General features: G+C 47.3%; 1 protein-coding gene across 1 annotated transcript; it reads left to right on the forward strand.

Annotated features, from left to right (window-relative positions):
• The first annotated feature begins 554 nt into the window (after positions 1–554).
• Positions 555–16593, forward strand: Zfp41 (ZFP41 zinc finger protein). The gene is made up of 4 exons (XM_063231171.1): positions 555–1650; positions 3527–5132; positions 7438–7564; positions 14709–16593. The coding sequence occupies exon 2, from the start codon at positions 3703–3705 to the stop codon at positions 4297–4299; it is 597 nt and encodes a 198-aa protein (XP_063087241.1). The 5' UTR covers positions 555–1650; positions 3527–3702; the 3' UTR covers positions 4300–5132; positions 7438–7564; positions 14709–16593.
• Positions 16594–16843: the final 250 nt, after the last annotated feature.

A 16843-nucleotide genomic window follows, 5' to 3' on the forward strand; every position in this document is an offset into this window, starting at 1 on the left:
CTGCCGAAGACACGCGTAGAGATCAGGCAGCCCTAGTAGGCAGGGGCGGGGCGAGGCAGCCGTCTGAGACCCGCAGAAGTGCAGCCCCGGGGATAGCCCCCCCCCCCCGCAGAAGTGCAGCCCCGGGGATAGCCCCCCCCCCCCCGCAGATCCACAGATCGACCGCTCCTCGGTCACTAACGAAGTCCAGCTGGGGTGGAGCCCCCGCAGCACCACCACCGAGAGGCGGGGCGCCGGAAGGAGCAGGCCCTGGCTGGGGACCGGGTCGGCTCGGCACGGAGGCTGAACCGCAGCTCCAGGAGCAGTGCCGGAAGGGGCGGGCCCTCGTGTGTGCGCCGCCCCCCGCTGGTGAGGCGGAGCGGCGGGCTGCGGCGCAGTGGGGACCCTTCCCCAGCTGGCTCGGCCAGGCGTCTGCGCCTGGGGGCGGAGGCGCTGGTGATCCCTGGTCTCCACTAGGTATCTACTGCATTCGCGAGCGCTCTGCGTCTCTGGGGCTCGCGGTCCCGCGGAAGCGCCCTGGCGTCGGGAATCCTGCTTGCTGCTCCCCCAGGACCACTCCACCTGGGCCAGGGTCTCGGGTCTGGGCGTGGGTTGGCGGCGGCTTTGGACTCCCCTGGAGAATCCAGTTTCCCAGTCTACGTTCTTGAGGGCTTGGTGGGAAGAGAACCAGCTTCCTAAAGGGAATGAATGACCAGCTGATTGGTGCCAAGATGTCTGGGTGACCAGGTGTAGGAGCCACCTTGAAGCTGCATAGCAAGGCAGGAAAGCTTGGCTGTTAGGCCAGCAGAAACTGAGCTACCTTATATCACTAGCACGCTCAAGGCTTGTGAAGTAAGAGGGCCAAGAACACGATCGCTATGGTGTATGCCGTTTGTAACAATTATTTCATCTCTTCCGTGTGCACAGCCCCTGCCTTAGGGCCTGCCAGCTTGGGCAGAGGAGACTGTTTCAAGGTGTTTCCAGAGCTCCACGTATGCCGGGATCAGGAACATGGGGATGTAAAGACCGTTCTTCCCTCAAGAACCTTACGTTGAAAGAAGACTGACCTGTGTGGGACCAGCTACACGGGAAAGTGACAAGTGCCCTGGTGGAAGAAGCAGTGCGTGCGGCCATAGAACCCCACACCAGCCCTAGTAGCATCCTCAAAGTGCAGTCAGCATAGAACCCAGGTGCCTTCACATCCTGCTTTGAACTGCTCAGCCCACTAGGTGGGACAAAATGTAGACTGCCCTTGTGTAGTGGCTCTTGGTTTTACTTCTTTTCTGCTAATACTAGGTCCTGACCTCAGTTGAGCAGGGATCAGGTGCTGTGGTGCATGCCTGTAATCATAGCTCTTTTGAGTACTGAGGCAGGAAGATCACAACAAGTTCAGGGTAGGCAACTCAAAATCCTGTATGCCCTGGGTTCAGTCTCCTTTACTGTGGAGAGTGACCGGGTGAGCCTTTGCAGAGCACCGCTGTGATCCCTCACTGAGACGCTGCCTTAGTCCTGCAGCCTCCCCCAGCCTCGGTGTCCTTTCAGCTTCAGATCTGTCTCACGCTTCTCAGAAGTCGTCTCCAGGTAGTTGCCTTGGATGCTGATCTGAATCCAAATCAAGCTTGTCTAAATGTTTTCATCCAAGAAAGATGGCATTCTCAGATTCCGTGTAAGGTAAGAAAATACATACAGTCACCTTACACCAAGCATCTCTCCATAGAGAGCGTAGAGTGCATGTGTCACTTGCGACATGTTTCACCTCCATTTCCTAGCCAGGCTAGACCCCAGCCTCAGATTCTAGTTTGGTTGACCAAGAACCAATACAAGTAAGATGAAATACTGTTATCTGAAACATTTTGAAGTAAGAGCTGGCAGAATTCTGAGCCTTTGAGTAAGAGTCCCAGGTCATGGACTCCTTGCTAAGCATCTGCAAAAACAATTCAAATAGTAGACACAGTCTGCTGTGCTCAGAGGTGCAAGGGACAGAGTATGATTCCTGATCTGTTGTAAGTTTCCTTCACCAGCAGTTTTTTAAAGGGCCTGAAGTTTATCAAGGTCTCATACTGGAATCTGGGTAGTTAACACTTGAGAGAGAAGTAGGTCAGGGAAACTTGGAAAAAATAGGGTAGGGTATCTTAATTTATGTTTTTACAGTGCTGGTGATTGAACCCAGGGCCTAGGGCACTCTAATACTGAGCTATACCTCCAGCCCCTGGAGCAGGATTCTTAACAAATGCAACACAAAACCATGCAGCTGCTGGTCACAGAAACCTAGACTCTGCCTGTCCTTTGTCAGTGGGTTTTACTGGTGCTTTCAACTGATACTGAGATTGAGAACTGTCAAATAGACTTATAGACTGAAAGTATCAAGTCTTCCTCTGTGAGAAGTCCTTAAAAAAGACATCTGTGTAGGAAAACTCAGACAAAGCCAGCTGAGGCCTAGTTGAGGTTGGCAAAGGCTTTGGCTCGAAGTCCAAATGAGAACCTCAACAGCTCAGGCAAGGAAGCAAGGAAATCTGCCAAATTAGGACTGACTCTGCCACTCCCTTCTATGCCTTGTGGGATGGCAATGAAGATTAGTTATGCATATGTTTGTCAAATGCTTGGAATAGAAGATGTGCTCCTAAAGTGACAGTTAAAGCTTTTGATTTTTGAGTCATTCAACAAATATTCGATGATGTATCTGTATGTTCCGAGAGTTGCCACAAAGCACTGGGAGAGATAACACATGAATTTTAAAAAAAGGCCACATTTGCTCAGAAAATTAGAGAAGCCAGGCCAGGCCAGGCTCCAGTAAGCCCAGCTACTTGGGAGGTTGAGACAGGAGGATAAAGAAGTTAGGGGCAGCCTGGGCAATGTAGTGATAATTTGTCTCAAAAAATAAAAAGGGCTGAGGATATAGCTCAGTAGTTAGTGATCCTTGGCACGGGGTGGGGAGGTGGTCAAGGTATAAATAAAGAAGGAAAGTGGGGCACGCTAAGGGAGGGAGCCTGTAAGGCTAATAGGGGCCATCAGAATACAGCTCTTTGGGCGGGGGCCAGCTCTGTGCAGACCTCTAGAGGCAGGAAAAATGATACATGTTTGTGTACTCTAAAACTGGCCAGGATGAGGAGGGAAGGGAGAGGGCTGAGGTGTATTGAGCTTGTTAGTATGAGGGGAAGGCTTTCCCATTTGAGCAAGGATGAGAAAGGTGGGAACTGCTGGCTGCTGTGGGCCAGGAAGAGGCAGCTCCCCCCAGGTCAGGACCAGACTCTGGGTGGTGGATGCAGCTCCTACCAGAGCACCCAGCTGATGTCGGTGTGTGCAAGTGGAAGAGTGAGAAGGAGCCAATTTGGGAAAACGAAGGAGTGGAAGCCAAGTGACGTGGAGTCCTACTGGACATGCCCTTGTCTTTAGGCAGAGGAGAGCACCCCAGCCAGTTGATGAGTGACAGTGCCACTCACTGAAGTGAGAAAGCTGGGGAGGGGGAAATGAGGGGTAACTGGGGAGTCTAGAGGGATGCAGCCTAGGAAGGCACATTTGATGTGGTGTCCCTATCTTGCTTTTGCAGCAGCAAGAGACCAGGTGCCATCTTCCTGGAGCAGAGCTTCAGCTGCACACATAGGACGTGGCAAGCCACCCATGTTGGACTAGAGTTACAAAAGAATCAGGAAACCTCTGACGGTAAGCTCTTAGCCCTCCTTGGCTTCCTGGGTGCTTCCTGCCTCCCACCTCCCAGGATCAGTGATGGAAAAGCCTGCAGGCAGGAAAAAGGCAACCCAGGCCCCAAAGGAGGAAGCAGTAATGCAAGAGGCCACTGTTAAAGAAGAAAAAGTATCAGGTGGGAAAAGGCTAAACAAGAGACGTTCAGGGGCCAGAAGACGCTGCCAAGAGCCGACTCTGAGCCCTGAGGACGAGGCACATCTCTTTGATGCCTTCGATGCTTCATTTAAAGATGACTTTGAGGGTGTCCCTGTGTTTGTGCCCTTTCAGAGGAAAAAGCCCTATGAGTGCAGTGAATGCGGGCGGATATTTAAGCACAAGACGGATCACATTCGCCATCAGCGAGTTCACACAGGAGAGAAGCCTTTTAAATGTGATGAGTGTGGGAAGACCTTTCGGCACAGTTCTGATGTCACTAAACACCAGAGAATTCACACTGGTGAGAAACCCTTTAAATGCAGGGAGTGCGGGAAGGCCTTTAACTGTGGCCCCAACCTCCTGAAACACCAGAAAACACACACAGGCGAGAAGCCCTATGAGTGTGAGGAGTGTGGGAAAGCCTTCGCCTATAGCTCCTGCCTTATCCGCCACCGGAAGCGCCACCCAAGGAAGAAGTACTAAGCTGACCGTGGCCTGTGGCACTCCGAGTTTGTGCTGATGCACCATGGCTTCTCTCATTCGTGGAGTCATGTGCAATGTACCAGGTGAGCCTGTGGCTACCTGGTTCTGTCCTCACCAGGAAAATCCACCTGTCAGACATGTGAGCAACTGAGCCAGCCCTGGAAGTCTCTGTACAGACAGTGAGAGAAACACAGACACGCCCCTGTCTCATTGCAGCTACACTCATTATTTGAGATACTTCACGCCGCTTGGGGCTCAGCACCAGAGACAAACAGCACAAGCCCTGAAACAGAGCAACCCCCAGCAGGAGCAGCACCTCCTGCCAGTGCGGGCCCAGTGTCTCCTACTTCTACATTAGCCCTTCCAGCAGCACGTCCAGGCTCCAGTCTGTGGACACTCGGCCCCCTTGGTCTCTGAGCCCAGCCCTACGCGGCTGAGAAGGAGCTGGGGCCTCGAGCTGGATCTCAGTGCTCTATAGCCAGCTCAGTGGCCCCAAGTGCCCCCTGGATGGCACTAGTTCTCACTTGTCCCTACATAGCTGGCTTCTATCTTTGGGCTGGATCCACCGGTCCCTAAGTTCAGGCCTTGTCCCCAGAACTGGGCCATATTGTATGTCCTCCCGACCCAGCTGTCATCTCAACTGGGCAGCATCATTCACCTGAATGATCTCATCGGAATCAGGCTTTGTATGCCCTTGAGCAGAGCCACGCTGGGAGATTCCTTCCCCAGGCATGAAGAGGAGCCCAGGTGCCATCAGCAGCACCATTGTCAGCTTTGATTCACTTGATCTAAAGACATAGCAGCGGCCTGCCCAATGGTGGCCCTCCATTCAGGTTAGTGCACTTTCTTGTCTGTCCCCAAGTCTGTCCTACCCCAAAGCAAGTTCACATGGCTGTGCCTGCCCTCAGTGTCCCAAGAGTGATCTGGATGGGACTCTCCCTGGGTGCTGGTTTGCAAGAGAGTAGCAAAGTGACTTTGCTGACCAGGAGGCTTGTTATTTATTTATTTGTTTGTTTGTTTATTCTTTGGTACGGAGGATCAAACTCACGACCTCATGCTTGCCAGGCAGGCCACTGAGCTAAATCCCCAGGAGGCTTTTCATTGGGAGAGTGTTGGTACCTGTTTTCAACTGTTTGGGTACAAAAAAAATTAATAATGACCTTAGTCTTTGGAGATGAAGATTCTGTCCTAAAAGAATGGTTCCTGGCTGGACATAAGCTTGTTCGAGTATTCAAAAACTGGGAAATGGTGGGGGAGTTGTCCAGAATGGTCAAGAGTGGTCACTATCCCTGTGGAAATGTTTTATCTAGTCTCCATTACTGTTGGAATCTTTCTGCAAATTACCCCTGCATGGCTGGGTCTCCCCTGAGGTAATAGCCCCAAACCGGCTCTCATTATGGAGTCACAAGTTGTGAGGCTGCCATCCTTAAGAAGTGCACCCAAGCCTCCCTCCCACTGCCAAGTACACTCTAATCCCTGTGTTTACAGCTCTGCTCACAAAGTGCGCCTCTCTTCCCTGACCACACATTGGCCAGTGGCCCAAGGAACCCCTTGTGGCGGGTAAGGGCCTGGAGCATTGCCAGTAGCTATCTTGTAAAGTGGCCACTCAGATCCCTGCTCCGTTGAGCCCATTTTTCAGGTGAGTCTCCTTGTGCTGTACATACACACACACACACACACACACACACAAACACAAAGCCTAAAACAGGAAAATAAAATTCATGGAAGTCCCCAAACGAAATGAAAGTCTGGTGCAGGAGTTCAGCCTCTGGTCTAGTTAATTCTATAGGAGAAGGCCCTGGAGTCCAGCCTGTCACCTTCCCATAGCCAGGTCTTACCCCATATGATAGCACCTAAGATAAATCCCTAGGATATTCTGAGGCCAGACTTCCCTGAGCTGCGGTCAGCTCACTGCTTCAGGAGTCTTCGTGGTACCACCTGCACCTGTAGGGGGACTTCAGGCACCACCATCTTCCACAGGGAAGAACATTCCAAGTGGAGGACCTCCCACCCTGGTATCTACTTGTTCAGGTATTGTAGCGGCTCTCCTGTCCTACAGAGACTGGGTCCCCTCAGACTATACCCAAGAAAGAAAACCTTATGGTCTCAGAAATGCAGATTTAATGAGGCAAAATGATGCAAGGGCAGATGTCAGCTGACGCTGGGGAGACAGGTCCTTGCACTCGGGTGCTGTATGTAGGTCTGGGTTGAAAGAATTGCCCACAGTGCTGGCACAGGTGAAACCTGGAGTATGACTAGCCTCTAGGTGACAGGGTAGCATTAGTGCCTCAGGGGTCCTGGCCTCCTGGCTCAGCTTTTGGTTACTAAGGATACATGCTAAGATTTTCAGGGGTGGGCACATAGTATTTTTAGGGACAGTTTACTTTTTCAAATGTTGAGTAAAAAACTATGACAACAACTTATGTACACTAAATGAGCCACATAGCAAATTGCCCAAGGCTCAGTCCCTCATAGACCTAGATCAGGAGTTGGCAGATGTTTTCCATAAAGGGCCAGATAGAAAATGTTCCTGGCTTTGCAACTGTGCAGTCTGTAAGAGCCACTCAGCTCCACCATGTGATGAAACAGCAGTTACAGATGGCACCGGACATGCGAGCCTGACTAAACTTTATAGAACAAGGCAGCAGCCATAGTTTGCCAACCCTGTCCGTGCAAAGGGTGTGTGAGAGTCTGGGATACAGGGATCTTGCAAGCCCATTTCTTGTGACCTTTCTGTAGGTCTTAAAGTCCTCCAAAACTAAACTGTCCAGAAAGGGCTGGCCTAGGAAGCCAGGAGCCCTACATGCAGGAAGTGGACTGGAGCCACCAGTGGCAAAAGGCTGTTCAGAGCATGTTCACTGCTGTTTAAAGATAATGGTGTAGACACAGAGATCTGTGACATCCCAGAGTGCTCACACATACCCTAAGGGTATCTGAATTTGTTTTTTCTTTAACTGAATTATAGTATTGAGATAACTTCTTCCTATTACCAATAGGAAACATCTCTTTTAATGAGTACCTAATGATCCACTGATTAGAAAAGTTGGAGCCAATTTAACCATTCTTGTACCTGGACCCTTGGGATGTTGCTGATGTATGTTGTTGTAAATAATGCCACAATGAATGTTTTTTCAACAGTTAGGACTGATAGGACAAGCCCCAGACACGGAACACCACAATGCCACGTACCTGCCCTGTGTTGGGCTGCACAGACACCAGCGGCAGTGAGCAGACCGTGGGCGGCTCCATGGCCCTCCAGCAGCTGGTAGGTCGGTTCTTAGTTTTACCCATACATTGTGGGATAAGATATGTGTTTCAGTCTGATGTCCTTAATTGCTGGGGAGGAAATGGATGATGGAGAGCATAAGCCCTCCAGCCAGAAATCATCTACTTGACTTCTGCCTTGATAGCTGTGGGACCTTGAGCTGCCTTGTGCATCAGTTTCCTCACATGTAAGGTGGAGTGCTGACAGTGCTCAGTCCTGTAAGGTAACTGGGAATTTAGGAACTTCATATGTGATGGTCTCAATAAAGCACTGATTCATAAGGATGGTTTAACAAGTGCCAGCACAGTGGCACATGCCTGAAATCCCAGAACTCAGGAGGCTGAGGTAGGACGATCTCAGCCTGGGCTACTTAGTAAATTCAAGGCCAGCCTAAACTACATAGTGAGACCCTGTCTCAAAAACAATCAAACAAAAAGAGCAAAATCCAAATGCCAGGAGTTCTTTTTTTTTTTTTTCCTGTGCTGGGGATGAACCCAAGGGCTCCACCACTGAGCCACATTTTCTTAATGAAATTAAATACTGAATGCTTCTGGGAAAAGGCTGAAACAATTCAAATGTGTAAGCATGGAAAACAGCAAAAAATATTTTTTAATGCACCAGGAAATTAAAAACTTGTGTATACTCATGTATATATAGTTCATGGTTCTGAGACAAACTGCACAACTAGCCAGGTGTGGCAGCACATGCCAGTCTTCTCAGCTCTTGGGCAGCTGAGGCAGGAGGATCACCACAAGTTAGAGGCCAGCCTGGGCTACATAGTAAAGTCAAAGCCAGCATGAACTACAAAGCAAGACAGTGTTAGTTACTTTTCTGTCCTTGCTGAGACAAAATACCCAACACTCAAAATTAAGGAGCAAAAGATTTATTTAGCTCACAGTCCATAATCAGCTGACTCCAAGGCAGGGTGGCATCCCACAGGATCAATAGTTCAAGGTGCAAAAGACTGCAAATGCAACAAGAGCAAGGAGCAGGGCCAGAGGAGCAAGCCTCTTTTCCTCCATTATATTGTATTCAGGTGGTCTACCCACTCCGTCTCCCTCTCTTACACAAGATGAGGATGTTTACAAAGTACGCACCCTACCTCCCTACTGCTTCACTTAGTTAAACTTCTAAACTTCTCAAGTTGACACAATGTATCAACCATTGCAATTCAACCCTTGTCAACTTGACAGGCTCATTTCTTTAAACCCCTTTCCAGATACAAAGACATGCTTATTCTTAACATTTTACAGCTTGAGCAGTATGACACAGGTTTAGCAGTCCTTAAGAACCAGTAGTAAGTCTATCAACTTATTACATTAGAACCATAACGCTTTGTCCCTGGCCCTCTGAAAACTCATGTACAGTCCACTATGCAAAAGTCCCATCTGCAAGAGTTGCCAAAGTCCTAACAGTTTCAACATTGCTGAAAAGTCTTAAATTCCAAATCTTCGCCCAAGATGTAAAGCAAACTGTTAGTTGCAACTCCCTCTACAAATGAAAAATTAGATACTTCCAACTGGCACAAAATAAACATTTTCATTCCAAAAGTTACAAACAGGATACAAAGGAGTAGAACCAAATCAAGTCCAAAATCTAGGAGGGCAAACATTAAGTCTTGTAGTTCCATGTCCAGCATCTGAAGCGATCTGTGGCAAATTGTGAGCTCCAAAGGGCTTGAGTGACTCCACTCCTATGGCACTTCTGATGGTTACAGCTTCCATGGCTTCTCTCTTATGCTCACTTTGCCCCCACCTTACAGCTTTCCTTAGGTGATCCATATTTCTTGGTTTTTGAAACTTTTGGGGTCTGCACTGCACATTCAATTTAAGCTCACAGCTTCACACACTGTCCTGTCAGGTACACACTGCCTGGCTTTCTGAAATCATGGTGGAAGCCTTATTAACCTTAGAACTCTTGCATTCTGCATGTACCTAAAACCAGCACCACCTGGATGATGCTAAGGTCTGTTGACAGCTGGAGCAGTAGCCAGGCTTTCTTCTCTCTTAGTAATAGGGGTTGAATTCCTGGATTACTGGGCACTCTGAATCCAATTCTGAGGAACAAATTCTCTATGCTGCCACCATTCTACAGTACAGTGCTTTGTGGCTTTCTCCTCAAAGCAAAGTCTTTCACTTTTGTAGTTTTAAGGGTGTAGACTTGCTGCTTCTTGTGATGCTCTTCTTTCAAGTTGATATAATGTATCAACTACAAAGCAATAACCTATCTGGAAAGCAAAACACATCTAGAATCAGCCTGCTGTCTCTTGCTGTAACCCTTTGGGTGCCGAGTGGCTCATTTCCCATTTTTCTCAAGGTCATCATGATGTCACAGCACTAACACCATGTCTTTGGTGTTTTGTTATTTAAATGAAACATTCCTGGAAAAAGAAAACCTGAATGACCTGAGTCAAGCATAATGAAAACAAAGCATAATGGAAGTTTTCAGGAGCTCCCAGTAGTGCTACCACTCACCAGAACTGCTGGGTCAGCAGAGGCCAAAGGAACTGATAGTCTGTGTGCTTGGTCACTGCAGAAGAGCCCCAAGCCAGCATGTTGAGACACTTGTAAACAGCAGAGTAAGTCCAGACTAGAAAGGAGGAATGAATATAGCCAATGGGAATAGAAGCCATTAATAGGATAAAAATCTAAAAAGACTTTGAAAGGGCTTTTAAAATGGACATCCCTGGCCAAACAATGGAGGAAAAGAAAAAAACAAAGCAACAGGAGTGAGAAGGGAGGGAAAGTAACTCAAAGAGGAATGGCCTAGAGAGCCCCAGGACCGTATGAATCCTTACAGTGGACAGTTTAGCCTTTCTAAAAAACATCAAGTCTTGTCTTTCCGCTGTAGCCCAGGTTCAGTGCTGTCAAAATGGGCAGGTACATGAAACTGGGGAAAGTGGTGCTAGTCCTGGCCAGAGGCTACACCAGTCGCAAAACATCGATGACAGCACCTCCGACCACTCTTACAGCCATGCCCTGGTGGGCATAATTGACCACTACCCCTGCAAAGTGACGGCCACCATGGGGAAGAGAAAGATCGCCAAGAGGTAGAAAATCAGGTCCTTCATGAAGGACTATAACTACAGTCACCTCATGCCCACCAGGTACTCCATGGACGTCTCCTTGGACAAGATTGTGGTCAACAAGGACATCTTCAGGGCTGGGGATTTAGCTCAGCAGCATAAGCGCCTGCCTTGAAAGCAGGCAGTCGTGAGTTCGATCCCCGGTACCAATAAAAAAGGAAAAAGACAAAAAAAAAAAAAAAAAAAACCAAGGACATCTTCAGAGACCCGGCCCTCAAGCACAAGGCCCGCCAGGAGGCAAAGGTCAAGTTCACGGAGAGGTATAAGATGGGCAAGAACAAGTGATTCTTCCAGAAGCTTTGGTTTTAGATGTTTTTTTTTCCATTATTAAAAATTTTTTAAAAATAAAAAAACACCAAGTGTAGACAAATACAATCTGTTCGAGAAACAGCTGCTCCAGTGATATGTGGGCTGGTAACCCAGAGAGAGGAGAACACAAGACACATCCCCTTATTTTAGAGAGCAAGTATAATTTTGAAATCCAAATTATAACTCATGCACGTAGATGCAAAAGTCCTAAACAAAACACCAGCAAACCATATTCAGTGGAACATAATAAAAACAATGCAACTAAACAAATTAGACTGATTTAGGAAGCCATGTTTGGCCCCAGATTGATCAAGCTTGCCACATTAATACACTACTGGGGATATAGCTAAGCAGCACAAGCACCAGGCTGGCAAGTGCAAGGCCCTGCATTTGATTCCTGGAACAAAAAAAAAAAAAAAAATCACTACAAGGGGAAAGGAACACCTTACTGTTTCAGTAACTGCAGATAACACGTTAGCTAAAATCAGCATTGTCTTGGCGGCTCTAGCCAGTGCAGTGAAACAGGATTAAGATATGTAAGCTTAGAGTGGAAAACCCTAATCATCATGATTAGGAGATGTTACTAAGCAGGAATCTAAAAATCACAAACTATTGAAACTATTACACAGTTGATAAGGTTGTCACATAGATTAATGTACAAAAGTCATTTGAGACTTATAATCTAAGTGGATCAGAAGCCGAGACTCAACCAGAGACCTGTGCATGGATGTTGCCAGCAGCACTGTTCAGTGATGATAAAGTAGATGAGTGGACACACAGAATGCAGAAGATACACAAGAACATGCCACTGGGCCATAAGGGGGAAATTTTGATTCATGGATAAACCATGAAAACATGATTCTTAATGAAATGAGCCAAACACAGGACAAATGCTGTGAATCCACTTATGTGTAGGACCCTGAGAGGAGTCCAATGTGTGAAGAGAAAAGGTAGGATAGTGGCAAACACCTGTAACCCCAGCCACTTGAGGGGCTGAGGCAGGAAGACTTCAAGTTCAAAGCCTGCTTACGTAGCAGAATCGTATCTCAAGGTGATGAGGATGAAGTTTGTCAATGGAGCACTTGCCTAGCATGAACAAGGCCCTTAGTTCAGTCCCCAGTACTGCATGAATGAATGAATGAGTGAATGACATTTAAAATACAAAGAAGCCAGGGATATAACTCAGTGGCAAAAGCACCTGCCTAGAAAGCTCTATTCCCAATACCAAAAAAATAAAAACAAAAAAGTTGATGATTTTTTCTTTGAGACATAGACTCATTATATAGTTCAGGCTGGCCTTGAATTCACTATGGACCCTACGCTGGCCTCAAATTCAAAGCAGTCCTTCTACCTCCATCTCCCGAATGCTGGGATTACAGGTATGCACCACCACACTGGATAAAACCTTGATGATTTTTGTCATACTAAAATTCACAGCTTCTAGGAAAAGAAAGGGATGCAAAAAGGATTAAGATATATGATGTACATTACCAGCCTTCCAAAATGAATATAATTATCATGTCCTACAAACATGTATCCTCTTAATAAAAATTTTAAAACCCTCATGAATGAGATTAGTATTCTTACAAAGGAGACTTAAAATAAAAATTTTAAAAATCATAACTTTGGGCAGGGGATTTAGCTCAGCGGCACAAGTGCCTGCCTGGCAAGCATGAGGTCATGAGTTCGTTCCCCAGTACCAATAAAAAAAATTTTTAAACAATAAATAAAAATCTTTAAAAATCATAACTTCTGCCTTTTTTTTTTTTTTTTTTTTTCGGTATCAGGGGTCGAACTCACCACCTTATACTTGCCAGGCAGGCACTTACACCACTGAGCTAAATCCCCAGCCCGTCTTTTTTTTTTTTTTTTAAACCAGTGATTGAACTCATGCAGGCACTTTGCCACTGTGCTATAATCCCAGGTCCCAAAATTACTTTTTCTTTTATTTTCTTTCTTTTTTTTCAGAATTGCTTTTTTAAAAATCTCTGAACACACACAATGACTTTAGACTCCCTACTTGTGCATAGCCAATCTCCTGAAAGGTTCTGTAATCCCCAACTCCCTTCCTTTCCTAAGAGGACTTGGAGATGGCAGTACCACATGCCAGAGGAAGGATATGAGAACCAAAGTGACCTGTGGAAGCCCAAGACCTCTTTATGAGGTGAATAAGCAGCAGGCACCTGCTGTCCTGAGACCAGCTAGGGGCTGTCGATCTTCACACCAGGGTGTTTATCCTCACCACCATAGCAGCAAGTGCCTGGTATTCCCCATGCGAACCACCTAAAGGAATCCACTGCATTTACTGTTGTTGCTGTTGTTGTTTTATTTTTTGCAATACTGGGGATTGACTCCAGTGCTCTACTACTAAGCTATATCCCCAGCCATCAGCCTCTGCCTTTGTGCTACTGGGAATTGAGCCCAGGGCCTCTGCACTAACCTACATCTTCATCTTTTTTTTTTTTGAGACAAGGCCTTAAGTTGCCCAGGCTGGGCTTGAGCTTGCAGTCCTCCTGCCTCAACTCGCCAGAGTACTGGAATCCACCACCTTTTTATTCCAAGACAAGGTCTCAATAATTTGTCTACATTGACCTGTCTTTTGCAGTCCTCTGTCTTAGCCACCTAAGTAGCTGGGATTACACGCATCCACTACTGCACACCAATAGAAATTGTTTTTGGGTTTTTTTTTAAAGAGAAATACTAAAAGAAAAGCTCAGAAAATATGTATGGCTTATAAGTGCATGAAAAGATGTTCAATCTCACTAGTAATTAAGAATACAAGTTCAAATAATAAGATGGAATTTTTTGACTGAGGCCATGGTGACATGGACAAGTCTGACCCCTCTACACAGGGAAGAAGCTGAGCTGTGAAGCTGTACCCTGGTTAAACAGTCCACACTGGTAAAACAGTCTGGTGCTCTACAACAAGTCAAAGATCTGATTTCCTGTTAAACCAGAAGCTTCATTTATGGATTCACGCTCAAGGAACTGTGATATCCGCACCAAAGAGTTGTGCACCTGGTGTGCTGCTGTGTCAGGGAATATGAAGGAACCCAAGTGTCCATCAAGGTTCAGTGGTTAGTCACAGCCTGTGGACAAAGGGACAGTGACTCAGCAAGGGCAAGAAAGCAGCCACCACAAGCACCAACATACAGGACCTTGTGCAGAGAAGACATGCAGTGGGGTTTTAACCACTGTAAAGTTCAAAACAAGCAGATGGAGCAGTGTGCTGTTGGAACACATACATGGTAAAGCTAGAGAAAAGCAAAAGAGCCCGTGTGGCAGAATGAGAGCAGGGGGTATGAGCTCCCAGCTGGGTTGGTGCTGGGGTCAGCTCTGCTGTGGTCATCTTCTACAAGGTCAGGAGTGTTTGATGCAGCTCCTGTCTTCAAGTTTTAGAAGTAGCACATGTTTCATGTGAGTACTAACTGGGCCCTCACTTCCACCTCTGTATTCCTGACAGCACTCCGTGGCTAGCATCACTGGTGGAACCAGCTTCCACTTGGCTGAGGCCATTTGCTTTCTTTCGTCTAACAAAGGAATGGGCACCTATGCCCACTGACTCTGTTTCTCTTTCTTTTTTTTTTTTTTTAATTTTATTTAAGGAGAAAAAGCAAAAAAAAAGGGGGGGTACAAGTCATATAGAATTTTAGAAAGAATAAACAGTAGAGAATCACTAGTTAATAGATTACATATTGTTATCTTAGAAATAGTTGTTCAAGTTACAACTCTGTTTCTCTTTCTTTCTAGACTGCTAGAGTGGATCACCCCAACAAGAAGCTCCGGCAAGACATGCATACAAAGGAACCTTAAAAGCAATGGGAAAAACATCCATGCTCATGAATTAAAGAAAGAGGCAGAGAGGACCATGTGCAGCACCTTTGGCAGAGGAAGCAGCAGGGAAGCTGCTGGGAACCTGCACCCTTAATAGCTATCATTGTGGGGTCAGCTTGGTGGCAGGGCGCAGTGAGGGGAGGGAGGCCTTCAGGTACAGAGGGACAACTACAGGGCCCTTTCTCTGGTTCCCAAACCAATTGTTCCTGACTGCCCAGCAGTCCTCACTATCAGCTGGTGCCACTGAAGAGCCCCCAGCATTAACTTCTGACTTAAGTAAAGCCACCGTGGAGAGGCAGTTAAGAGTGTCCACAACCTCCTGGTTATCTGAGATGCGTCTGAGGGGAAACCTGAGCCACCCTCAGCCAAGTATCAGAGTTCTTGTTGTAGGAAATGTTTAACCAAAGCTAGAAACTTCCTAGGAGTATGCGGTGTCTGCAGTGGCCAGGGCCTCTCACCTGGGCAACACATGCCCAATCAGATGTCAAGCAGGCATTGTCCCCAAGGCATCACCCTACAGGAAGAGCACTGGCCAGCAGGGCTCCACTCAAGCATCACTTGCAGAGAGCCTCAGCCAAATATTGGGTGCTCCTCAAAACAAGTGCTTTGTGACCCTCACTTGCATCTGTCCCTGAGGCTCATCCCAGCTGGGCAAGAAGGCATAAACCATCTCTGAGGGGATGCAGGAGGTGAGCATGTTGGAGAGGGGCACTCTTTCTCAAGGGACCAACATCTCAGGGACACAAGCCCAGCTCCACAGTGGCAAGGCCCTCACCTGCCCTCTTATGTCTTCTTCTGCACAGAGGGACAGGACTGACCAGTGGCTTGGACTTGACCCTGACTGGGTCCACTTGTTTCCTAGCAGGTGTGACCCCAGGGTGTACCTGAGCTTCATTTCTAATGACCTCGTCAATCCCTCCCAATTTGGGCACCAAGATTAACGTTCCTTTTGTGCTAAGACACCAAGACACTCTGCAGAGGAAGGCAGGCCTGAAGGAGGGCGGGCCTTCTGGCTCAAGGTGCACATGATTGGTGGCTTCTGGGGAGACTCACAGGAGGATGGGGTGCACTTCCAGAGGTAATATGGACAAGGAGCTGGGCCCTGTGCCATAGGTCAGCTATAGGCTGGGACACTGCACTGCTCTGGGCATCAGCCTGAGCCTTCTAGAACCTGTTGTCTTAGAAGCTTGTTCATTCTTTCCTGATTTCCTCCTTACTCACCAGCTGCATGGTCAGTGCACTGAGGACAAGCAGATTTTCATCACCTTCACCAAACCTTGCTGTAGTGACACCCAGGTTGGCAGTGTTGCACTGCACCTCCAGGGAAGGGGCTCTAGGCCCAGCTGCCTTGTCAAGGTAGGTGGTATCTCCATCCTCTTCATGTTTCTGTGGTTCTAACTCCTCCTCCAGCTGAACCACTGGCTATCCTTACAGCATATCATTGGACATGTGTCTTGCCCTTATTATGAACTTCAGTGACTGGTGCATTGTGAACAATCTTTGACAGCCATGGTTGGTCTCTTGTGTTGTATCAGATATTTCCCTAGTGTGATGCTTCCCGGTTACATTGTCCAAAAACCTAACTTTCCAATTGGCCAAAGTTGTTAAACTTTACTCACATATAATATCTTTAGACTTTAGTAGTGTCAACACTGGGACATTCCATTTACCTTTGACTTCAGTCTCCTGTGGGTTGCTGTACAGTGCTTGAAGTGATGCCCAGAACTCATTAGCAGACACTGCCTGTTCCTCTCACTTATGGATGTCTATTTTCTCAAAGTAAAAGTCTGTTTCTAACCCATTTCCTGTGTTCCTCTGAGCGCCTCAGTCTGAGGGTACACTCATGACTCTTCCAAGGAGGCTGCCAGCTTCCTCCCCCGGACAATATGGGCACATCTTTCTCTCCAGTGAGTGTCTCAGGATGTTCCACTAACCAAACTCACACCCCTTTTCCAGTGACAAAATATTCACTGCTTTCCTAACCCCAGGGACCTTAAGTTGGAGCCAGACCTGTTGATTCATGCCTGCAGTCAGGGTCCTGAGGGAGGCCT

This window comes from Cavia porcellus, unplaced genomic scaffold (assembly GCF_034190915.1).
Source record: "Cavia porcellus strain 051 isolate PalLab524CR breed Dunkin Hartley unplaced genomic scaffold, mCavPor4.1 scaffold_19, whole genome shotgun sequence".
Taxonomy (NCBI): domain Eukaryota; kingdom Metazoa; phylum Chordata; class Mammalia; order Rodentia; family Caviidae; genus Cavia; species Cavia porcellus.

Coding starts and splice junctions, on each gene's coding strand:
- Zfp41 (XM_063231171.1), top strand. CDS start 3,703: ATGGAAAAGCCTGCAGGCAGGAAAAAGGCAACCCAGGCCCCAAAGGAG.